Genomic DNA, 26,323 nt, shown 5'->3' on the forward strand with positions numbered 1-26,323 from the left:
ACGATGACGATATTGTAAACTAGAAATTCAAGATGTTAGTTCTTCTGTTGCAGCAGTCCTAATGGAGATAAGGTGCAAAAAAATCTATGAATCATTATTCATCATGAGTCCTTGTGTGTGGGACAGTTTATATGTAGCAGGCTCACAGCTTGGGGGGAGAAGCTGATCTGAAATCTGCTCTTATTAACATTCTCTCGGATTACTAAGGTCACTATAAAAGGGCAAAAAGGAGAAAGAAAAGAAAAATAGAAAAATAACATAGAAGAAAAGTAAGTAACACTCATTTCTGTGACATTGTGTGTGTGCACGTGCCATGATAGTTAAAAGCACTCAGTAACGTTACTTTTTCTGAAAAAGAGGAACAATAATTTATGTAATGTATATGGTCATTACTGGCTCCAAAGAAAAAAAAGAGAGGAAAAAAATAGGCGATGGCAAATCTCGAGCTTCGAAACATGGATGTATTGATCATAATAAAACGGCCATGCTGCAAAACGGTACTTCACAAACCAATGGGTGACGTCACTGTGGCTACGTCCACTTCTAAACGTCATCAGCATCCGACCAAAAAGCAGCTGAGGCGCGAGCCTCAAAAGTTACTTAAACGGTTTTTCAAGAAATGTTAAAATGGACGCTTATGTGGACAAATGTCAATATTAATGACTTAAGTCGGTGCGACGAAGTGTCAATGTGCTGCTGCTGTCATGACGCAGTCAGTTGTTGTCCAGGGTGGGTAAAACTCGAAAGCAGTTCATTGAACTGAATGTTAGCTTAGCTAGCTCTTTGTTGCTAAGTGATAGGTAGCTTGTAGCTTCTTTGCTTGTTGAATTGGTTTACGACTGATTTAATTAATCTTTAGTTAAACTAATGGAACAGTTCCCTTAATAAATGTGTAGTAAACTTAACACTCGTGTTCTTCAGTTGGACAGTGTGGTAACCAGGTTGGCTGCAGGTTTTGGGATCTTGCTCTGCGAGAACATGCACATGTCAATAAAGTAAGTGCAATACAAATACCATACAGCACCAGCACTCTTTGCAGTAAGACCTTCACGCAATTCACAGTCAGTATACTTTAGGTTGCATTACATCTGGTCACCTTGTATTTTTTTAACACCAACAATAGACCTTTGGTACAGCAGACATTTTACAGATGTAGCAGTTAAACACAGTTGTAATTGGTAAACGATGGATACATTATATTTTACTGTGACCCTTTGTTGGAAATGGTGTATTTTACATTACTTAATGTTAGTACTTAAACCTGTAATTTTCTTGCCTCTGCAGGTCAAAATGTATTCCTGAACTTTGACTGAACTCTAACTAATATTAGGTCACAGTTTATAATATAGAGTTATGGCTTACCAACACACATAAGGCCTCTACACCCAGCTATTATCATTCATATTCACTCCCACACATCCCTCTCCTGCCAGCAAGTTTAAACTGTAACAGTCACCAGTACTAATTTATTTTCTTTCTTTGATAAAAATTAATAATCTCTACAATAAATCCACAAAAAAAAAAAAAACTGTGGCAAGTTCTGCTTGGAACAATCTGCTTGCCACCAAGAACCCTGAAAAACTGTGTGCCAGTGTACTTAGGAGAATTGGTGCTGTTTCAAAGGCAAAGGGTAATCATACCCAATATTATATATAATGATTTAGGTGTTGTCTTTTTATTTCACTTTGTATGGGATAAATGACTAATTACAGGTAATGCCTAAAACTTTTGCACAGTACTGAATATTTAAAAACAAGTCTCTCAGTTTTAAATCAGTCACTTCATTTTACAAAATATTTTCTAATATCTGAGTCATTCATTGTGTTACAAATTACTCACAGCATGATCATTTGTATTCGAAACATCATACACTGTGTGTTTCTGATCATGTCGATAGTAGGGGGTGAAACAATTAGTTAACTCACCCTTTGTGTCGGTGTAGAGGAAATATGCAACAAGGGTCCCCCAGCCAGGAGTCAAACTTCAGATGTTGCTGACATGTGGTATTTACCTTATTAAGCTGCCAGGTTGTCCCAGTCACCAACAACTTTGATAACTGAATAATAATTTTTGTTCTTTAAAGCATAAATGGCAAACTATGTTTATTCCAGCCTCTCAAATGTGAATGTTTGCTCTTTTTTCTGTTTTATATTATTTTAAATTGAATATATTTACGTTTTGGACTGCAGTGAAAAAAACAGTAAAATCTCTCTGAGGATAGGGAAATACCCACTAATGCATCAGGAATTCACATAAAAGTCTTGTTTATACAGTCCGTTTAACCCTTACAGAACAAGATTTAAATAATAAACTCTACCCCAACTTGGGTTTTAGTTTTGTAGTACTGGACTTCATTCCTATTACTTGCCTTAATTTGTATTTGCTGAATTAATTGCTGAGATCTGGGTGCATAACTGGCTCATTCCATGTCAGATCAGATGAAGTTGTTAAAATCTTGTCAATATCATGAATGGATACATATATATATATATATTTGGACATTAATAACTTATCTCAAGTATTACTACAACTAGAATTACTGCATCGCAGTTGTATGTCTCCACCTGTTGGTCCACTTGCATTCAGTTAGTGTGTTTGTGCACAGTAACCTTGACTTTTGACCTCTTTTCAGTTTGTTCTTGAGTCCAAGTGAATGTTGGTGTCAAATTTGTGGGGATCTCTCTCAACGCGTTCTTGATACATTGCGTTCACAAGGCCAAAAACAGATGAAAACAGATGACTGAACGTATGGACAGACTACATATAAAAGTGTGATGGATAGTAGTGATGGCCATAACTCTGTTAATAAAAACTGAGTTGTAACAAACTTGACTTATCCTGTGAGGAATGCCTGCTGTTGTTTTGCCCTGTGTCATCCTATTAAGACAGACATGCAGTCACCCACCACACTGTTTAAGGGCATTCCTAATATCCTGACGTTTTTCTCTTATTCAGAAAGGATTGTACGATGAGGCTCTCAGTAGCTTTTTCCGGAATGTGGACTCAAGGTAATTACAACTGTTTTTGTCGAGTTACTGATACATGGGTTTAGACATGTTTCTACCACAGTGGTCCAAAATGAGTCCTTATATATTTGATGTGCTTTTCCAGGAAAAGTGATGGGAATGCCTGTGGCGTTGGTGGGAGAATCCAACATCTGAAGGCCAGAGTAAGTTCTGCCAATTGCCAGAAAACAGCTTGAGAGAACATTTTTTGTGGTACCAGTTTATTTTAGATTCAGGGTCAAGGTCAGGGTTGGATATTGCTCTGGCATCTATTGGTTAAGGTTACAAAGAAGAATTATGGAATGATGGTGGGGGGTCAAAGACCTGTGCTGAGCCTATAATGGCAGTGAAATATGCGTTGGCCTCATACTCACATATTTAAATCCACAGGCGGTGCTGGTGGACATGGAGGAGGGTGTGGTCAATGAGATCCTGCAAGGCGCATTGAGTGAAGTGTTCGACAGCACTCAGCTCCTCACAGACGTGTCAGGTTCAGGCAACAACTGGTGAGAGACAGACGAGCCACAGGATGCCATCTCACAAGTTCACGTGGCCAGGAGCAACTGTTCCAAACCAGAATTTTTAACATGTGTTTTAAAGTCATTCACACGTGCAGTTACATCATGCAGTGTCGTAATGGTGAGGTGCCCAGGGGTTGAGATTGGTTTGCCAAAATAAGTGTTAAATAATCATTTTTCCTTGGCTGAAAGGATTGGAATCTGATTTCTTATACAGCCAGCAAATTTCAACTTCCCAGGGACAAAGCAAGAAGGAACATTAGCGGCTCAGTAACCTCAGCAACTGGGTGTGTTTTTTCCAGTAGGCCCTTTCTCGAGCCCACATAGTATAATATAGGGGAAAGGTCAGTGGTGCTTTCCTTAGCTTGACAGCCATTGTAAAAAGAAACACTTCTTCTTTGCAATGACACACTTGTCAAGCAGTTTCTGGTCAGGCAGGGGGGGGTGGAAGTTTTCAGCATATTAAAGGGAAGTTCACAAGAGACAAAGACGTGTTGTGGCTGTCTTACATTAGTGCTGTACTTATAGCATACAGACTTCCCCCTCAACACTGGTCTTCTTCAGCCTTTTGCTCTGAAGTTTATCAAAATGCAGGGAACTGACTTTATAAGATTCTGTGCAGACATGCACATTACATTTCTCAACATTTAAAATTGAGTCTTTTTATTCTTTGAGCATTTTATCCACCACTTGTGAAGCTTGCAAATGAGATCGTACCCAAATTAATAAAAAATAAATTACTTAATTTGTACATTGTACTTCTCGTCATACACACCTTAGCACACACACGTCACACACACATTAGCCACAACATTAAATCGCTAGATTTTTTGTATATCCCCTTTGTGCTGCCAAAACAGCTCTGATGAATTGAGATGTGGACTCCACTGGATCATGGCAACACCTTGAACTCTGTCATGTTCCTCAGAGCATTCCTGAGCAATTTTTGCTGTGTGGCAGGGTACATGCTGAGAGATACTGTCACAAAGGGGTGTACATGATATGCAGCAATATTTAGATAGGTGGTACATGTACAAGTAACATCAGCATTTATGCCAGGAACCAAGGTTTTCCAACAGAACATTACACAGAGCTGTCAAAACCAGCATGAATGTTTTCAGCTATTTCTGCTGCAGTAATCACTCTCCATGTGTATCAGTGAGCCTTGGACACCCATGGACCCTGTCGCTGGTTCACCAGTTGTCCTTCCTTTGGCCACTTTTGATAGATACTAACTACTGCATACAGGGAACACCCCACAAGACCTGCATGTGGAGATGGTCTGACCTGTCGTTGAGACATCATAATGTGCCTGTCAAGTTGCTCAGATCTTGCCCATTTTTCCTGCTTCCACCACATCAACTTCAAGAACTGACTGTTCACCTGCTGCCTAATATGTCCTGACCCTTGACAGGTGTACCAAGATAACCAATGTTATTCACTTCATCTGTCAGTGGTTTCATGGTGGCTGATCAGTGTATGAACATACCTGTAGCCTGTGCTAGCTTTAACCCATGACACGGAAAAGCAAGGTATTGTTTTACACATTAACAATGCAGCAACTTGGTCTGATGCTTCTGCTTCCTTGTCCAGGGCAGTTGGACACATGACATATGGCTCGGCCTACAGGGAGCAGATAGTGGATAAGCTGCGGAAGGCAGCAGAAGACTGTGACTGTCTGCAGTGCTTTTTTCTCATTCACTCTATGGGAGGAGGTAAGGCACAAAACTGCTTTGACCAAATGCATGCATTGATCCTTGAAGGAGGTCCTCTACTTAAACATTACCTCAGTTAATTCATTTTGCACAAGTAGAGTGTAGATGCTTCTGCTATATTTATACACTGCATTTGAACTACATAAATATATCAGTTATATCAACTATAAAAAACTGATCAGATTATCTTTATACATAGCCAGGCAATCAGGTTTCTCTAATCCCCTACTCTATTTATGGAAACAGATTTCATGACATTAAAAAACCAGATTACAGAAAACTTCTTACTTTAATTCAAATAAATGCACATGACTGAATTTGAGGTACTGGTTCCGGCTTGGGAACCAGGGTGCTGGGCCTGCTGGAGGAGGAGTTCCCAGAGGTATGTCGAATTGTCACCTCAGTCTATCCGACTGCGGAGGATGATGTCATCACCTCTCCTTACAACAGTGTCCTGGCCATGAGAGAGCTCACAGAGCATGCTAACTGTGTTTTGCCTGTGGAAAACCAGGTTTGTCTTTTTATGAATATTGTATTTTTCTCAGTCTCCCTGTAAACATCTCTGGCTGTATGTACACATCTCAACTATCTGTGATTAATAGCTTTTTCCTCTCTGTCACTTCTCCTCCAGTCACTGCTTGATATCGTGAGCAAGATTAAACACATGTCTCATGGAAAACCAGGGCCAATGATCAAGAGAGACAGCACCATCATCTCTGGACAGGGCGGGCTCAGTGAAGCAGAGAAGCCCTTTGATGCCATGAATAACATTGTGGCTAACTTGTTGCTCAATATTACCAGGTATAGTGTTACTGTGTGTGTGCTTGTGTACAGTAGACCCCTGTATGCTGAGGGAAAGGAGACTGTTCTTACTGCTGGTCATGCTGCCATGGATTTTTTTCTTTTTGTGGTGCTAGCAAGTGTAAAATACTCATGCCACTTCTATAAAACTATAATATAATACTCCTAATGCCTAACAATAAAAGCAATAAAGTTAAATGCCAAATTCAGATAAGTGACAAATGAAAGGAAAATACAATATAAATTGTTATAATAAGGTGTCAACCACAGTCCTCCAGAGCAGCTTTAGTTCTCCCGGTCAGTCTGTGGGACTTAAATGGAGGAATGATGGCATATTCCTGAAAGATGGGATGTCCTTTGGTGTTTTTGAAAGAAATACCTCATACTTAAAACTAGAATCTCTCATATTTGTTGAATTGGGTTGAGATGTAGTGGCAGCGAAGGCCACAACATGAGATTCACATAAGTTTCGCACTCCTCAAACCATTCAGTGAGAAATTGATGCATGAATGGAACCATGCATTATCTATTAGTTATGCTTCTTTACTTCAGGTATTCTGGTTTTCGTAATTTGTTACCCTTCTATAGTTTCTAATCTGAAGTGATGGAAATATGTGAACTGCTGAAAAGGCACCTTGTAGAGTTTCAGGGTACAAGGAGCATGATGACGTGATGTTTTTACCAGTGGGTGGGTCCTTCTTTCATTTGGCTGTTTGCACATGCATGCTCAAAACCACATTCCTGGCAATGGTTTCACACTATTCCATTGATCGAACATGCAAAAACAAAGGCAGATCAGAAGAACAGCTAGCAGATAGACAGACAGCTAGCAAATTTAAAAAAATATACAAAAATATTGAAATTAAACAGATTTACAAATGCTTCTTGAGGAGGTAAATGTGTTCAATGACTTTATTAGACCTTAAGGATACTAAATGTAAATGTAAACAGAATCTTAGACTGTTATACAATCTGCAGCTGCATATGGAAAGTTCAGACCCTTTCAAATTTTCTACTTTTTGTTATGTTTCAGACTCATCATTGAGTCTTTTCAAATTATCCTGCAAGCATGTTACACAAGCATGTTCCTTTTGAACGTTTTCCCAGTCTTCTTAGCAGAATCATTCAAGCTTAACTAGGTTGAATGGGGAGCATTGGTGCACAGCCATTTTCAGATCTGTACAGAGATGTTGTATTGGGTTCTGGCTGGGCCAGACTTTGACAGAGTTCTCTCAAAGCCACTCCTGTGTTATTTTGGCATTATACTTAGGGTTGTCTTGTTAAAATGTAAACCTTTACCCCAGACTAAGATCCAGAGCACTCTGGAAAAAGGTTTTCACTCAGGATGGCTCTATATTTTTCTGCATCCATCTCTATCCTGACTAGTATTCCAGTCCCTGTTGCAGAAAAACATCCCCACAGCATGATGCTGCCACCACCATGTTTGACTGTAGACATGGTATTAATGAGGTGATGCTCAGTGCCTGGTTACCTCCACACACCCTTCATCCCTGATTAAATGGTAAATGGACTGCACTATAGTAGTCGTGTCAACCACTCATAGCACTTCACACCACAGATCACATTCACCTATTCACACACACATTCATGCAGCACTTGTTCACGTACACACACAGTCATACTCTGATGCTACATCGGGGCCAATCTGGAGTTCAGTATCTTGCCCGAGGATACTTCGGCACACGGACTGGAGGAGCCAGGGATCGAACCACCAACCTTCTGGTTGGTGGGTGACCACTCCACCTCCTGAGCCACAGCTACCAATTATTCAGTTTGGCTCAGTGGCCAGATCTAGGAAGAGTGTTGGTGGTTCCAAATCTCTGCCATTTGAAGATGGTAGGAGGCTACCATGCTCTTGGGCTCTTTCAGTGCTGCAGAGATTTTCTTGTTCTTCCCCACATCTGTGTCTTGACACAATCATGTCTCACAGGTCTACAGACAGTTCTCTTGACCTCATGGCTTGGTTTTCACTCTGACATACACCATCAACTGTGAGACCCTATATAGACAGGTGTGTTCCTTTCCTAATTATGTCCAGTGAATTACATTATTGACAGGTAGACTCCAATCAAGTTGTAGAAGCATCTCGAGGACCATTGATATAAGTAGGATCCACCAGAGTTCAGTTGCAAGTGACATAACAAAGGCTCTGAATACTTGAAGATGGGATATTTCAGTCTTTTATTTTTATATAAATTTGCAGAACACTCATAAAATCTCTTTAAAAAATTGCTCTGTCATTGTAGAGTATTGTGTGTAGATGAGGAAAAAATTAATTGAATCCATTTTAAGATGAGTCCGAAACATGACAAATGTGAAACTTGAAAGGTCTGAAACTTTCTGTGTGCACTGTAATGACAAATGTATTAGTAAAAGCTGAAGTAGTATCAATTCCATTCATGTAAAAGTTGCTAAGTGTCATATTAAGTGTTCTTTTTTATTGATCTTATGTTTCAGCTCGGCCCGTTTTGAGGGTTCTCTCAACATGGATCTGAATGAGATTGCCATGAACCTGGTGCCTTTCCCTCGTTTACACTACCTGGTGCCCAGCCTCACCCCTCTCTACACGCTGGCAGATGTCAGTGTCCACACCAGAAGGTCTGCTGTTTGGCTGCCACTACAGCTATTTTTACCTCACAGTTGCTTTGACTCCAGCAGAGCTCTCGGTATTTAGCTCACTGAGAACTCCATCATCCCTTTCACACGCCTCACGTTGACTGTAGTGATGAGTGATGAGTGATGAGGGAAGCCCCTGCAGTGATGACCTCACTGATACTAAGTTTGTAAAATCTGTTTACACTGTTATTTGAAACGTGATGAAACAGCACTGTTCACGTGGAATAAGGAGTGTATTATGATGGGGCTAGAGGACATGTATCACAATATAATATATAGAATATTTTCCTGATACTGGTATTTATTATGACATGGCAGATATATTGAATAACATGAAATAATCAAACTGATGATGATACAATGACCTGTGTTCCACTTTTATGCATAACGTCTGATAAATCTCATTAGTATAAAACAACTTCAGAAGTTAATTTTGTCACTCTTTAGTTTGTTTAGAGGCATTCATACAGCACAGCTGAATGGTGCAAAATAATAACATGATAGACCATATCCTAATGATATCATTCCAGTGAAAGTCAGCAAGCAATTATCACTGAGCTCCAGTTATTTACATGAATGCAGTACGTTGTTAGAATAATGTAAGAATCCTGCCCAGCATTTTTGAAAAACATGTTTACATAATCACAGATTTAAGAATTATTGCTGAACTCCAAAGGAGAGCTCATAAAAGCTATTTTGCATTTTTCTTTTCTTAAAAACATAGCTGTTAATTCATTTGCCGTAATTTAAATGGGGCAAAGATTCTCAGACAGCACAAAGCCTGGCTTTTACTTTATCAAGTGAAACAGTGGCAGTTAAAGTACTGCAGGCTTGTGACAGGAAAAACACCATCTGACCCACCACCCAACCACCAACCCACCTCCTCCTCAGCAACAACTGCCATGAAAGTGGCCTTGTGTTAGCCATGGAGACATTGGGAGCTCATTGGTCAGAAAGAGTGATGGCTGTACTGGGTAACTCCCAGAGCTGAATGTATGTGACTTTATGAATGCAGAGCAGGGTGTTGCTTAAAAATATCTTGCCTTCTCAGCAGATCTACCCTGGATAAATAAAGGTTAAAAAATTCTGCTTTCTCAAACACTGCCCCATTGGCCCAACTGTACCTGAAATCTGTGCAAGGCCGTTTCACTTACTACAGCCAGTAAATACAGACACTGAGTGCAAAAGAAGTCAACAACAAAGGCAGTTTAAATGTAATATCTGAGAAGAATTGACTACATTGAGCTTTTGAGCAATCATTAATGTGAACATTTCTTTCTTTGCCGTCTCTAGACTGGATCAGATGTTCAGCGATGCCTTCAGTAAAGACCACCAGCTAATTCGAGCTGACCCAAAGCACAGCCTCTACCTGGCCTGTGCCCTCATGGTCAGGGGCAACGTGCAGGTTTCCGACCTACCGCAGGAACATTGAGAGGTTAGAGTACATCCTCCCACCCAGCCTCCATCTGCACCAAAACAGGCGCCGAGCAAGTACAGCCACCCTGATAGGCCCAACGATGACCGTCTCTCAAATAGTATCCCCATTCAGCACAGACAGCAGTGATTCATGACTAGCCCATTCAGCACCCACCTCTCCTCTGCTCCCCCTGCAGACCTTGTTTTCATATGGCATGTTGTCAAGAGAAACTAACAGAGGCTGGTGTGAGAGCACATATTTATGGGTGACCATGGTGTAAAAGAGGAGAAAAGGGAGGGGGGAGGGAAAGCACAGAATTATTGCTCAACTGAAGACTCTTAGGAGCATATTTAATCACTGGACGTGTTATGGCAAAATATGTTGTAGGTCCTTCATTTGTCAAGCAAAACTGTATATAGTATATAGTATATATAGTAATGTTATAACTCTAATCTTAAACCAGATGAGGATTTTTGTCATCAGACGTCTGGATCTTCAGAAAACAGAGAAACAAGCTGAGCAAACAGCCCTTCTGAAAGTCCTGTGTCCGTGTCACAGAGAAACAGATTTTTTAAAATATGAAACTGCTTTATTCAATAAGAGCTCTGTGGGTAATTCAGCACCCAGTAAAAACCTCCTGAACAATGAACACTGAAGGAATCCTAACCTAAAAACAAGCTGAGCATCTAGAGACAACATGACCTAACATTATCACTCTCAGTTACCAACCTGCAGGTCCTTATTATTACTTATTAAACAGAATTTGAACGTCAAACTACTAAAACAATGCGGAGACCATTAGGCAGGTTGTGGCTGATAGGTGTAGACCTAGATCCCTCTGTCAATGAAATGTCAAATGTCCTTTTAGGTGCTTCAGGAACCATGTAACCTTCTGAATTTCCTGCTATACTTTCTTGCACTTAATATATCATTTTGTCCCTGTTCTAGACTGAGGACATCTCTGCCCTTTGTCTCATGGAACCAGGAGGGCTGGAAGACAGGCCTGTGTTCAGTGCCTCCTGTGGGTCACTCTCACTCCCTGTTAGCCCTGGCCAACAACACCTGTGTGAAGCACAGATTCATGGAGCTGAGAGAGCGTTTTACCAAGCTCTACAGGAAGAAGGTGCCCACTCATTTCATATTTTTGGCTGGACCACAACAGCACGGTCGGCCCTAGAAGTGCAAATGTCTGTGATGAAGTTTTACCATTGCCATTTCTGTGATATCATCAGGGAGTGTTTAGTGTTGCCACCTTGGTGGCTTTGTCATTAGATTTACTGACTACTGACAAACTGAGTTACCAGTATTGCCCCACAAGTGTGAGGTCAGGCTTCCCTCCACAGGCACACCTCTCCTTGCATCTCATTTAGTTGACTGCACAGCAGCATGATACTCATGACTGTTTCTTCTGTCTTCCTGCCAAATGAACTTTATAACCTCCAGTTAAATGTTTTTTCATCATTCAGCACTTTAATTGAAAGGCTGAATATGAATGAAGATCCTCTTTTAAAATGAACACTACCTTCAGTGTGCCCTACTCTCTCTTTTATGAAGTTGCCTGGTATTATACTGTCACTTGCCACTTCTCAAAAGTATGAATGAAAATGAATGCTTCTGTTTCTACATATTATTGTCACAAGGGGACAGGGGAACCTAAATATAAATTTGGAATAGTTTTGTTTGTATTTAGACTGAGTGACTGTAAATGTAATTGTCTGTTTTCTTTGTTTTCTTCTTGAAGGCTCACTTGCATCACTACCTGCATATAGAGGGGATGGAGCAGAGCTGCTTCTCAGAGGCCATCACCTCTCTCAGCTCACTGATTGAAGAGTACCATCATCTTGATGCCACCAAGGGGAGATTCATGCAGGACTCACCCAGGCTCAGCATTGCCAGATGAAGGTCCACTCTGTTGTAGATTTTTTTTCTGTCTGCCTATTTTTCTAAAACAGCTTCACACAGTCAAATCTTTTGTATATAACTTAAATCAAAATTAAATTATAAAATATGATAAATAAAAATTTTCCCTGTCTGAAAAAAGAAAGGAAGAATGAAACTTAATCTTTAGAGAGATCTAATTTGTCATTTTAGGCTCCATGACCACAGTATTATGAGGTACTGATAATGAGTCAAACCTGCTGTCACAGCTACTACACTGGCCGCTGTCTATGTTGTTACTGCACACGCATGTCCTGAAGGCAGGGTTCATAAAAGGTTTTATCATAGCAAACAGCATTTTTGGCTGAACACAGGGGCCAGTTCTAGGAATGTGGATGTTGCTGACTAGGTTACACCATTGTCCACCATTGGAGCTTCCCCATTGGCTCTTGCTTTTTAACTGGAGCCAAAGTTTCCGTTACATCATCGGGGGTGTGGGGGTGGCAACTCAGCACCTTGGTAGCTAGATTTACTGACTTTTCAGGCCCCTTAAGCAACTCTTTGCTCCAAAAGGCACCTAGCAACAAATCTAGCAACTTTTTGGACAAACCTTAATACATTTTCATTTCAGAACAATGTTTTCAAATAAAAACTATCTCCATCCAGGTGAGCATTTTAGCTTTGTTTTCAAAACACTAAAACGCCTGAAAATGCATGTCACGTGACCATTTATGTATCATAGGCGTGTGCCCGTGTGAACAAGAAGCTAATTGTCTACTCTGCAGTTTATTGCTTGCTTGCAGAAAATACAACCAAGGAAATTGAACTGATGTACAGGTATGCTTGTAATTCATTATCCATGTTACATTCACCTCAGGCTGAAATAGGTCACGTCATAGGAGCATGACAAATCAGGGAAAGATGCGTCATGACCAAGAAGCTGTAGTGGGTCAGTCTGCGTCATTGTTTCCAAATGTTGGTGATTCTGCCCGTCCAGACTAGAAGGCAACCCCAGAGTTTTCGAGCTAAAACGGGATCAGCAGCCTTTCCAAAAGTCTCAGTATCAGTGGTTCCAGACTCCGGAGTAGTGTGGTCACCAGGAGCAAATGATGCTTTTTGAAACTAAAACGTAGTAGTGTGGATGTGACCTTTGCTACTTTCCATAGAAGAGAGTCAACAGTATTGCCCCTCAAGCGCAAGGTTGGCTTTTCCCCCTGCAGGCATACCTCTCTGTGCTGACTGCATGGCACCTGACAGAGATGTAAATGATCTTCTAACTTTCTCCCTGAATGGGAAACATCGCTGAAATCACAGCACAGCCGTTGTCTCTAACATCTGCATCTGGTGATTTTATCAGATGACGTTGAGGTTATTAAATCAGGATTTTAGCAGTGCAAGCAGCAGCTTGGAAGTGACTGCTGGTTATCATGTAGTCTTAATGGGCCACGTCTCAGTCACTATTTCATACTTGCTCCGTTGTTTAACAACAGAAACAGGAAAACATATAAATGAGAACAGCTTTATTGGGAACTAAAATACTATATATATGAGCACAGAGAGCAGGAGAGAAGATAAAGATAAAGAGCTGACATCGACTGACACTAGACTCAATGCAGATACGATGCGGTCCAGCCATATACTAGGTTCTGAACTAGTCTTGTTCAGTTATTGATCCCAGCCATTCTTCTTTTTGAAATGAGGTTTTGTAGTTTAAGTTTAAGTTTCTGTCTTTAGTTTCCTTGGGGCACATCACCACCGCTGAGGAAAACTTAAATCAAAGTATGTATATTTTTCAGTTGTTAGTCAACTGCAGCAGGGATCATACCCTGTGTCTGTGTCTCCTGATGGCTCCATCAGAGTAACCGCAGCTCAGAAAACATGTCACCGGGTTTGTTGCACTTCCTCTGGCACACGCAGGACGTTATCCACTGCATCTTCCACTGTGTGTTGGAACCTCCTTTGCAAGTGAAGTTGACCTTGATCACGCGTGACTTGTTAGGGACACAGCAGCGCTTGTCTGTACAGACACCACAATATGTGGGTTTAAACTTTTTGGTACTGGTACAGCCAGAGAGTGTCAGGTTCTCTGCTTTCTTTGCCTGGAATTTAGGCTGACATGTCTTTCCCTTTGGCACCTGAAAATGAAAACAGTGTCGAGTACCTTTTTAGATTTTATATAAAATCATGTCAGTGCTTGAAAAGAATTTGAATTTAAGTTACTACCTTAACACTCCTAAGCACGCTCCTCTCACATGGTCGCAGAAGGCACAGGCGGCGCTCCTTCCTCATCTCACATTTGCTGTTGTCGTTGTTGACGCGCACAGAGATTCCCAGGCCGCAGGTCTTAGAGCAGGGACTCCAGGGGGTGGTCTGGATCAGACAGTTCTTCTTCCAGGCTAAAGGAGGATCCCTGTAAGCTTTCAGTATTACAGTTAAAGGGCATTGTGTCAACAACACCCTACAAAAAGAACTAGCCTGTTTGTCACCATACTGCTAAGCAGAGCACAGATCAGTCAGCCTGCGAAGTGAAAGCATACACTGCAGCACCCAATTCATTTTCAATTTAGTGCAGTTTAAGAAACCAATCAGCTTAACTGACACACACCTCACACAGGTTTAAAGGTCCTTGTCTGGAGGCTAGCTCAAAACAATATGCTTCATTTCTCACTGTGACAGATTAAATAAGTGTTTCATGCCCAGCTAAGCAAACAAACCAAAGGGTAAATCAAGTGAAATGTTTGGTGCGTCCTGCCTCCAGCAACCATTGAACTTTCTGTTTTCTTCAGTGAGTCAGTTTAACCAGTCAGTCACACCTCTCTCCTCACTCTGTTCATTCCAGTAGTGTAATGAAATGCTCTCTCCCCTTCCCACTCAGCCAGCTTGGAGAGCAATTAACATTCCAGGCCATACAGACTGGCCCTTCTCCACAGGTTTACTCTATAAACACACACCTGACATGTAGGTAGTGTCCTGCTGGTGCTTCTTTGGGCTCTGACGACTGCTGAGGCCAGCTGGCATGTTGCTCATCAGTGGAGCGGGGCCTAAGAGACCGGCAGGCTTCTGGATGAAAACTGGGGTACAGCCAATGGCTCCGGCAATACATGTGCACTTATAGAGGGGGCTGGGCTGGAAAGCTTCTCCGTTCTCATAGTGGGCTCCATTCAGGTCACAGCCCACTGCCATCATGTCTGAAAAAATAAAGAGATGCATCTCAGGGATCTGGTATCCACTAAACCTCTCTTGGTCATGTGACTGTGAATCGTAAAAGCTGAGACAAATTTTTTACATTATTTGTGATGATCTTTAAACTTTTCACAGGCATGGAAAATGAAGCAAAAAGAAACTTGAAATACAGTGAAATATGCAAATATGGTCACAATAATGTTGATTTTCATATTTCTGACAGTTCAGAATTGTGACTGAAAGCAATGTTATCATGATTATGATAATAATCATGTTATGTTCCAGGTGTTTCATTCAGCAGTTCATTATGAGCACAACTATTGGAATTTAAAGATAATTCAATAAAAGTAAATGAAAGTTATTTCAAGTATATTCTGACATATTCTGCTCTTACTTCACAGCCCAGAACACAGCACCTGTAGTTAAATGCATAAGTCTGTAGGAAACAGACATGACATGCAAAAATGCACTTCAGATTTTAGGTATTGTACTGTTCAAATGTTTTAGGCACTAAAAGTAAAGTGAGGATGCTTTCCAAAAATAAAGCCATGAATAGTCAGTTAACTTCATACAGCACAGTAAAGAGACTAAACCTAAGTCAGTATTTGCTGTGACTGGGATCTGTTCTGTCAGGTGCATGTGAAATGGTGGACTGCTGGTATAGACCATGAATATACTCATGATGTACAGAAATGGATTCCTATTCATTCCTGTGGAAGTAGCTCACTGAGCATGCACATCCAACACGTTTTCTGGGCGGCTGATTTCCTTTTGGCACCATGAATGTTAATCATTTCATCATACTCCTCTAGGCTTTCCAATTGTTACTAGGCTGAATGGATCAAATTCTAATAACATAAAGAATCATTTGAGAGGATTGTGTCACTCAGAAATATGTATTCACTGTTTCAGTGCTGCTTCCTCACCAGTGATGGTGTATGGGATAAAACGTCTTCGGGGGGGCCCCAAAAGAAAACACAGCTTCCTCATTTAGTTCAAAGGGCCCGCATGTGGCAATACCAGAAGACTACAGTAAATACATGCAGGATCATCTGGCCGAAAACGTTGAACCTCACATGACTTGCGCTGAACGCAGTGGATCACGTCATGCAAACGTGTTTCAGACAGGGTGTTTTGTCAAGTTAATTGCATATTCTAATGTTTGTGATCTTTGACAAACAAAGTGACTCAGTTTTATTCTCTTACTGTTGCAAAAAAACAAAAAGCATTTTTATTAGATTGCTGCTTTCAGTTTGAACACCTGCTCACAGCATGGATCACACTGATCAGTCAGAAATAATGGGTTACGTTCATGGAAAATTTGTAGGGTCCCTGTTACTTTGGCTTCCCCTGTCATGGCTAAGGAGAGAGAGGACATGAGCCACTCACATGCACACACTCCAACCTCATATCTTGGATGGTCTGCTGAGAAGTCACAGTACATGCCCTTGTGTGGGTCACAAACGTCCCTCTCATTGCACGGTTCCCCAATCTGCCTGGCACAGCTCTTGCAGCAGCCGCACCCGTCCAGGACAGCGCTCACCCCCGGGGAACAGTGAGGTCTCTCCCGACACTTACAGGGCCACTGGCAGAACTGCCGCCTCTCAGCCATAGGCTGTCCACCCCGAAGAGCCGGCAGCTGCCCATTGTTCTGAGCCCTGCTGAAGCACTGGGTGAGAAGAAGGACAAAGTGTCTGATTAATTCAAAGTGCACTTTTGCAATGAATTTTTGCACACTACTGGATTGAAATGGGAGGTAATATTGACCACATCTTTCAAGCTCAAGCTGTTAAAAATGTTTAGTAACTTTGGTAAGAAATCAAATGATGTTCATTCCAACCAAAGCTTTCAGTTTTGTTGGCGATGGATTCCTCTGACAGGAGCATATATCACAGTAAGAGGTGCACATTGGTTTGTAACTTCAATAACAGTAAGAAGCAGATTTGAGTTAGATCCTAGTGTCAGCTGGTGGACAAAACCAAACATAAAGTCCTACATGTAATAAATGTTTTCATTACTGTGACCGGCAGATTTTTTATTTTTTTTTTTTACCACCAACTACTTCCCATTTATAATCTCATTTCTCTTAAGTGATAGGACGGCTCCATGTCCCATGTCCTCCATGTTAAGCTTCTTTGGCAAATGTTGGATTTGGCTGGTTAGAGTATGCCATGTATGAGGTACTTTGAATTGCAGAAGCCTTCATGGGACACTACAGGGGGAAAAAAATCTCTCTTAGCTTGTGTCAAATATTATTTTTCGAAGCCTAAGAGATAGAGAGAGAGTCTTTTCAGAGTCTTTTTTCAGTCTTTTCTACCAAGACTGAAAAACACATCTCAAAGTGCAAGAAGTGAATAAAGAGCAGCTCCACATCTTAATGTCAGTATAACCATTGGCAAATGGAAATATCAGATTAAACTAAATTGTGATTTAGCTGAATTTGATATATTTTCCCCAGTCTGAATTTAGGAATACTGACTGCATGCACTATAGATTTATACAGATGACCAGTGCTAAAAAGTTTCACTGATAAAAAATTAAATCAAGGATGGGTAGATTTTAAATGTCAAATGCTCACATTAGAACAGCACAGTGTAAAAGTTGATGGCATATTTACAGATATTGACAAGAGTACACACAGCCATCCTTTCTCTACTCTTTGCTCCTATCTCCTGTAAGCCTTCCCTTCCCTTCAATAAACTTAATTCCATTTTAGATAAAACATAATTTTGTAGCAAAAAACATTGTTACTCTATAGTGTTACATCTGCCCACTGCTAACAGAAGCATTCTGTTTCCATTCTAAACCTTTCCTGTCTATGTTAAGTTGTAACTTAAACCCTTACAAGTCATTTCTGTGAAAGAAAAACCTTCAGTGATGTTGGTATTTTGCCCTGGGTGGACTGTTATGACTGTGATACATACATTAATGTTGCAGGTATTTTGTCATAAACCAAAGTATTGGACAAATGGAAAATATGGCATTGCTAATGAAAATTTAAGGTAAGACCAAAGTCATTACAGTTCATCCAGAGGGAATGTGAATGTCTGAACCGAATGTCACAGGAATTTTTGTCAAAACATTTTATTTAAAGCCACAAATGTCAACCTCATGGTGTCGCTGGAGGAAAAGTCAGGTCATCTCCAGAGTCATTAGGATAGGATAGCTATACCAAATGTATATTAATTGACTGCTGAAAATAGTTCTCAACAAATGCACTATTTCCTCTTGGTTAACTTTGCTGAAAACTACAGTTTCCAGCTGTTTTAGGAAATGACCGAGCCTTCTGATGTGCATATGAAATTGTCTAAACCACATCACAGTTGCTATGTAACATCACCATTCTATGTGTGATGTGTAAATCTGGTTGGGGACATTTATCACCCATCTTTATTTCCTCATTTTTCATTCTCTGCTGTCAGTTCAAAAAAGAAAATGCCAGTGAGATCACTTAAAAATGTGAACAGCATCTTAAAATCAATCAGCTAGAATCTAAATGTTGACGTAATGTTCTTTTGCTGGGTTTGTGATTAAAGTATTTTATTATTCTCATTAGATATCCACTCGTAAATCAAATGGTTTAACCCCCTCAGCCTGACTGCAGATGCTAAATGATTGCATTTAAAGTTTAAGCCTGTTATGAATCAAAAACTTGTGAGACGAGCGTTGGCATCCCAACAGCTCGTAAATATGCTACTTTTCACTATCGTAAAATCTCTAATATGTTTGGTTTGCTTTGTTTGGTATTTGCTAAGATGCAGTGCTTGCCACTTGTGCTCCAATTCCCCTGGCCACTCAGTGCTTCCAAGGGTCACTGACGGCTATGCCAAAAATCTGAAGCCTGTCTGCCAGGTTTACTGAATGAGCTCATTTCATAGTGTGAAAATGGGTCCACAGAAGCTTTAAATATAAAGACCTCAGACTTTGCCTCTCTTTTGCCAGTGACAAAAATAGAATAGCAACACTGAAAACCACTCAGTATGCATTGAGATATATTCCAAGAGTTAATGAAAAGGCAAATTCGGAAAAATACACCAGTTTTGCCAAAACTGATTCTAAATGTGTCCTTTCTTGACACCCAGGCATCTCAATTGTGAATCTTCCTGTTACTCCATATGTGGCATGTGTTGCATTCCACCAAGTGTTGTCCTTAGACAGACTTTATTGATCCCTTTGGGATGACTCCCTCAGGGAAATTAAGCATCAGAAACCTATCAGAAACCCCAGTCTGTCTACAGTGTTAGAAGAAGATAATGCACCTCTTACCTGTTGAGCAAGGACGAGCAGGAGTGAACAGTGGAGGGGCGATAGCATCTTTCCAGTGAGAAGATCTGTGTGAGCTCCAGGAGAGTGCAAAGGGACGAGGGAGCAGGAAGGTGGGATTGAGGGAAAGGGAGGGAGGAATGAGGCGGAAGAGACTGGGAGAGCTGACCTGTCAGAGAAGGGGACAAAGCACCCCTCTGTCTCCTCTCCAAACACACCTTTCCCCACCTAACTGATCCAGAGGGGAAATATTTGTCTTCATAACTGCTGGGCCGCTCCAAGGCCTTCAAGTCCTGCCCACTTGTTTATTCTTAGTCTGTGGACTCTGCTCACATTTACCTGGGTGCAACTAACAGTTAAATCTGTAAACCATGTGTGACAGGCTGCTACCAACCAGTCGGTAAAGTACATACTCTAGTTCATTCTTTAATGGACAAAAACTGAATTCATGGGTAGAATTCAGTCAGTAAATGCAGTCACTGTATGTTGTTTGTTTAATGTGGTGCCGAAGCTGTAGGAGCCCACTTAATGTAGACTGATGTATTTGAGTTTGCATTCCATTATTATTTACATTGAGTAAAGAGGTTCCTCTCACAGCCAGCCCTCCCCCTCTATCCATGTAAAGCCAACACCCCTTTGAGTATTTAAATGGAAAGCCCAAAATAAAAACTGTTTATTTGTAGGATAATGCTCCTTTTACTGACACTACCTACTGTACCTACTACCAGTACTAATAATGACAGACTAATGACTACAGATATCTGATAACAATACAACCAAAAGAGTGTGCCTATAACAAGAAACTTCTTAGTAGTCGCTTTGTGCAGCAATACACCTAACCGCACTTGGAACGCTTCCTGGAAGTCCCATTCTGTGAGGGTGTTGGGCACCATCTGCGACTCTGGACTTCCTACACTGTGTCAAAACAGCAACCTTTTAGCTAGCTGAAATTTCATTTTCTGTGAGAGTTTGAAGAAATAGGGTAGGGCGGTGAGGAGCAACGATTGTGCTGGTGCACCCCCAAAAATTCTGCATTGTCACAATGCTATGAGCTGTCGCATTTGGTCATAATCCTGACCTGATGCATCATCTTTGGCCTTGGAGACTGTGGTCTCCTCCACTGCAAAGACTGCTATTTGGTCTCTGGGTTGTAGCCATGGACCCAGCTCTTATCACTGGTGCTAATCATCAACATGAGGGTTCTCATCCTGGGCCTATTGGGCCATCTGCGACAGAGTCCCTTGCGGTCCTTGACGCGATGCTGCTTCTGTTCCATGGTGAAATGTACACCTGCAAGTGGTCACAAAAACATTAGAAAGACAGGCCCCCCGATGTTGATCACATGATGTAACCTGGAATTCTGACTCATGAAGGTTATTGCTTGTACCTGCTGCATTACCATGCATTTCGATCACAGCTGTATATCAGCTATTGTAGTTCTACCATTGTCACTGTCCTGAAGGATGACTGCTTCTGACTTGATGGTGATCAAAATTTCAGTTTGTCCAACACTTGCCTTATGATCTGTAAAACAAACCAGTCCCATCATAAAGCTGTACTGTGCAACTTTTAGTATGCCAACATATTAAACTAAGATGAGAATTATTTCATGTTGCCAAACTAGCATTAGTATTCATGGGTCAGACTCTTGGTAATGTAGAAAAATCTGCCAGGGTGTGCTGTTTGTTGATAGCTGTTCAACTCTCAGTGGCACTTCACAGCTCTAAACTCCACCAGCAGAGAACAATCTTTGGACAGAACCACCACATGTGTGTACCTTTCCTTTTGGATATAAACACACACTCCACCAACACAAAAGCCCCACTAGACAGCAATGACTCCATGTTGTTCCAGTAGCAAGTTAGCAATGGCCTTGTCTGGAGTGTTGCTGCATAGCCATGTTCCAATGAATACAAAGCAGTTCTTCATTTCCTGCTGGATAGTCCATTGTCTATTTGATTTTTATGTAAAATACTGTAGACTATCAGTGTCTTGACACACTATAACTGTCCAGAAAAAACAGCAATTTCAGATCTATCCCTCTGGCTCTGCACACCCCAGCTACTGAATGTTGATGACTACTTCTCTGTGTTTGGAGCATCTGATGTCTGTAATAGGCATCTTCAAATGCAATGCTTTGCAGTGCTACCAAACTGCTATGTAACTACCAGCCCTCCTGAAGGGCAGCAGAGTTAAGAAGATAAGTGGTTGAGAAAAAGAATGTCAAGAAATACACTAAGCAGAAACAATGAGCTCTGGAAACCATCATCAAGCATCATCAACCATCATCAAGCATTTCTAATGAAGCATACTGGCTGCTTCAGTGTCAAATCACAGGGGTGACTCAGAGAACGCAGGTTACAGTTACTGGACAACAGGTTTACATGCACTGTACTACTGGTGTAGTACTGGTTACACTGCATATATACATGTAGCACATCAGTATTAAGATTAAGATTAGTTCCTTACCCTTTACTTTGAAAGCAGACCATTTATCTGTAGTAGTAGTAGTACTACAATAAGCTGCTTCCTGGTTTGTTTGTTTGTTTGTTTGTTTGTTTGTTTGTTTGTTTGTTTGTTAGAGGACAAGCTTTGTAGGGAGAACACAAATTTTTCTTACAGCACAATTATGTCTCAATTTGACAAATAATCAAAATGTCCACTGGTGGAAAGTGACAGCTACAGCTACTCTGTTATTTGTGCTCTAGTTTCACTCTGTCTTTGGATGGTTTTAAATATGGAATCTTTCCTGTCTTTCCTTTCTGTCACAGTGTTACTTCCCCTTCCTACAAATTATAGTATTCTTTGGCAGCTTGAACTATACCCTTCTATTATCTATATCTATCTATTAAAAGTCGGAGACTTGCAGAGCAGTAATTTATTTAAACCAAAAAAGAACAAAAGAAGAACCAAGAACTCTCTGTTCAAAGGAGCAGGAGAAAATCTAACAAACTATAGTCCACAGAAAAACACAGGGAGGAGGAGCATGAGGAAGACAACACAACATAGCATAACATAACGTAATACTCTGGCACAGACTAGAATATATATACACAGTGGGTAATGAATAAATGAGACACAGTTGAGACACAGGAAGTAATGGCACAAATGACAAGCCAGGATCTCATTACAAAAACAAAACAGGAAATGAGCAAAACACAGCAAGGAATATCAAAATAAGACAACAGAAAAGACCAACGACACACTCAAACACACTTTCAAAGTCCCAACTAAAACCAAAAACAGAGTATCTGAGGAAGGGAGGTCATGACAGGATAAAAAACAACGGTCTCTGATTCAGATTTTTTGTGGTGTACAGTTTTGTTGTCAGCCAACCAGAGAAGTAAGAACCTGATAATCAGTCACTTTGCTGCTGTTTTGGCAACTGAGATCTGTAAAAGTGTGTGGCAGTATGATTGTATGGAGACAACTGTGTCACCCTGAACCAAGGCTGATAGGCTCATGACGCATTTGTGTATCTCAGGCAGAGCAGGAGTGTGTCAAAAGTCACGTGTAAATAGACTTAATGTCTAAGGTGCACCTGAAGAATTGTTTTGGCAACTCTTGAAACCAAATACTTGAATGAATAAAAGGTCATTTACATTCAGTTTTTAAATGTGATATTTTCTCAGTCTTTCATTCTTACACAGATTTAGCTACACGTTCACAAATCTGAGCACAATGGACTGAAATACAGTGTCACGTTTTGAAGATTTACAAAAAAAGCTGCACAGTTTTTCTGTTCAGCACCCTGTCCCAAACAGTGGCATCTGTCTTCAGATGGAATGTAATGACTGTCCCAGGCAGCAGTGTAAGGGGGTGTTGATGGGGGGGGGCAGCGCAGGTCCCATTGCAACACAGACCAGAGTTGTATTCTGGTCATAGGAAACACTGCGGTCCAAACACAAGTCTTGAACAAGTAAAAGTAGCAACATTGTATTGAGGTACTGAGGCTACAGTATAGACTGCTACTTAATGCTATAACATACATGAAATACAATCAACCTTATAACCCAGTCTAAACACAACATTTTGTTTGTGTTTACTTTATTCTCAAAATAAGACTGAGACATTTCCCTTAAAATGTTTCAGAGAAAATTTCATGATCATCAAAAATATTTTATATATATATATAATATTTCATATTTTTATGTTTTTCTGTAATGACATTTTAATTCATCTCAGATTCTTTTTATTTCCCTGAGTGTGGCCCTAATATTCTGCCGTGGCTACATAGTAAAGACAGTGGTTAATAAAAACTCTCCAGATAAAACAACATTTGTTGTTCTGTCGTTGACTGACAATGGACAAATAAAGTTGAGGGCAAATAAGTTTTTTTTGCAGATGGCCAATTTCCACTCAAGTGAGTTTGACCAGAGCTCCTTTTACACAGAGATTGTGCAATACTGGTGTTAAGAATACGCTTGGTTACGCCGCCGTTTGTTTATAACCACACTGCTGCGGAGTAATACCGCCCCGGTGTGTGCCTAACTCAGCCTGACTGCAGTCAGTGTATGCTCCGCCATGCAGCTTCTCCTTCTTATACAGGCATCGCTCGGCTCTGTGACATGTGACCAAAAGACATTTTGCATGATAAAACTGAAATGATGACATTGCTCTGAACAACTGTAATAAATAAAGATGCTGACTGCACAAGTCTGCAGTGTGATCTGCAGTTTTAAAAAACTACCCCATAACACAAGGTTATATTGGAGTATATGAAGAAATAGACAGTAATTCCAACCATCTCCAGAAAACCCACACTTCCAATGGGTCAAAACTATCAACAGACACAATGTCATTAAATCAGCTGCATGACTTCCCTCATGGAATTTGAAGAATGCTCTGTGGTATATCCTAAGGAATACACATCTGTCAGTTTGATTGAGTTGAATGCAGAATGTAGGACTCAAGCTGTCAATAATTAACATGCAGACTTCTCAATTAAGTAATCATCTAAGAATGTAGTGGATTAGAATATTGTTTTATTCCTCTAACCTGTCTTGTATTTCAAGCCTCCTCCCTTGTTGATAGTTTTGTGTGTGAAGCCGGAGTCAGTAAATAGAGGACTAATTGTCTCCTCTTGTGCTTGAGGGCAGGTTTCTCCCTCCTCTTCCTTATCTCAACTTTAAAGACCATAATTGAGCTCTGTCTTTGATCTCACGTACTACATCCTGCAAGGTGTGTTAATCTAACATTCCACCCAGCAGGATGTAAGCCATCACTGTGACAATACAACTGTAAAAATTCTACATTTTCAGATAAATGATATGTTAGTAGTTTCCAATAATTCTATATCATTTTTCACTTAACCTCCATAGGAGTTTATTGTGATATAAGTTATTGCAGTTTGGCCTCTTGTTTTTCATTCTAACTTTCATATCAGTTGTTGTGTGTAATAACTTTTAAATCATATGATAAGTTGCCACATTGAATGTATACCATAGAGTCAGAACCATTCAGACTTTCCACTGTTTTTCAGCTCGACTTGTTATGGGCAGAAATATGTGAATTTGAAAATGTGTATTATTTAATTTGAATAGTTGCATTATTACATATTTCCATATTCAGCTCTCACAATTCAAATTCAGGTTTTGCAATTCAATATCAGGTCACTGAGACATATGTGGTCACAGAGGAGGAGCAGTCAAGTGCAGATTCACGTTGCAGATTTCCCACTATAGTGTCATTAAGAAGACTTAATGACTAATGAGACTAATGAGAAGACTCCTTGTTATGCTGCCTTTGCTTGTTTACACTGAACCAAACAAAGGTGGAATAATACCCCCCCCCCCCCCCCCCCCATGTGATTTTAGATTGCACACCAACATTGTGGAATCAGGGGTCTGACATGTAACACAACAGTGTCGGTGTATGTCCCACCATACCATCTCTCCCTTTCACACAGATGTTGATTCAGCTCTGGGAGTGCCTCCACTGCCAGCTTAAAGATGGGACAACAATGCCCCCCAGTCTGTGTTTATACCTTTTAAAAAGAACAGCAAGGTGTGAGTAACGACGGAACATTCCCGTCTTGAACAGGCTGTATAAAAGGGGCTTTTAGCTCCAGCTCACTCCTGCTGTGTTTTTGAGTTGGAAATACACAGACTTGAGCACTGGAGCCCCACGCCTAATCAAACACTGCCAAACATCAGTCTTATCAGATTACCACCAGGAGCTCTGTACCGGTGTTGTGAGTGGTTTTGATAGTGATGTCCACTTTGAGTTTATGTAGTAGTGTGAGGCTCACCTGGAGAAAGAATCACTCTCGTGTTCAAACTATGCAACAGCAGCTCAAGCCAAGAGATTAACTGATGGGACAGAGAAATGGGACTTGGTGATAACGAGAGAAAGTATGGAGTAGTCAGAGCCACCCTTAATCCCTCCCTGCTGTATTTATCTGTTTCTTTTGTGTCACCAGCTTAGACACTCACTCCCCCCACACTGCATCCCATGGTAGATGAACTACTGAATACCAGTTGGAATGTGCATGTCTCTTAGCCAGTGATACTGACTGAGAACAATTGGAAAAGTTTTACCGCTCAAACAAAGGCCATATGATCCCTCTGCAGTTTTTCAAAAGCACTGAAAGCACATGAGAAGGACATGTCACTGTAAAGGTGTTTGTTACTATAGTTTATAAAATTCTGACTGAGCAGTCTGTCCCATAAGAGGTATCACCACAAACTCTTGACATGAAGCCAAAATGGGTTACTTAAGATAAATGTTATGAAAGTTTTTGAGTGAGAGAAGGCTGGGTGGAGGGGTGGGTCAACAGCTCAGCCATCATTACACTGCAGCTCCGCCCACAGGGAGCAGTCACCTCCCTCCTGCTTTTGTTCACTCCCATCACACTAAGGTTGAATCACCCTCACAGAGCTCCATAACTCACCACAGATAGCCACA

At 40.8% G+C, this 26,323-nt stretch overlaps 2 protein-coding genes across 2 annotated transcripts; one reads left to right on the top strand and one right to left on the bottom strand.

Annotated features, from left to right (window-relative positions):
• Positions 1-543: 543 nt before the first annotated feature.
• Positions 544-11,995, top strand: tube1 (tubulin, epsilon 1). The gene is given in 13 exon segments (XM_018699696.2): positions 544-729; positions 922-995; positions 2,956-3,008; positions 3,112-3,169; positions 3,396-3,511; positions 5,117-5,238; positions 5,562-5,749; positions 5,870-6,039; positions 8,518-8,658; positions 9,970-10,093; positions 10,095-10,111; positions 11,042-11,216; positions 11,835-11,995. Coding segments are annotated over 13 exon segments (1,422 nt in total). The 5' UTR covers positions 544-704; the 3' UTR covers positions 11,994-11,995.
• Positions 11,996-13,818: 1,823 nt separating this feature from the next.
• On the bottom strand, positions 13,819-19,820 carry ccn6 (cellular communication network factor 6). Its single transcript, XM_018699697.2, has 5 exons — positions 19,421-19,820; positions 16,544-16,823; positions 14,923-15,159; positions 14,195-14,388; positions 13,819-14,106 (listed from the first exon to the last, which is right to left on the bottom strand). The coding sequence occupies exons 1-5, from the start codon at positions 19,466-19,468 to the stop codon at positions 13,825-13,827; spliced, it is 1,041 nt and encodes a 346-aa protein (XP_018555213.1). The 5' UTR covers positions 19,469-19,820; the 3' UTR covers positions 13,819-13,824.
• Positions 19,821-26,323: the final 6,503 nt, after the last annotated feature.

This window comes from Lates calcarifer, linkage group LG7_1, assembly GCF_001640805.2.
Source record: "Lates calcarifer isolate ASB-BC8 linkage group LG7_1, TLL_Latcal_v3, whole genome shotgun sequence".
Classification (NCBI taxonomy): Eukaryota; Metazoa; Chordata; class Actinopteri; family Centropomidae; genus Lates; species Lates calcarifer.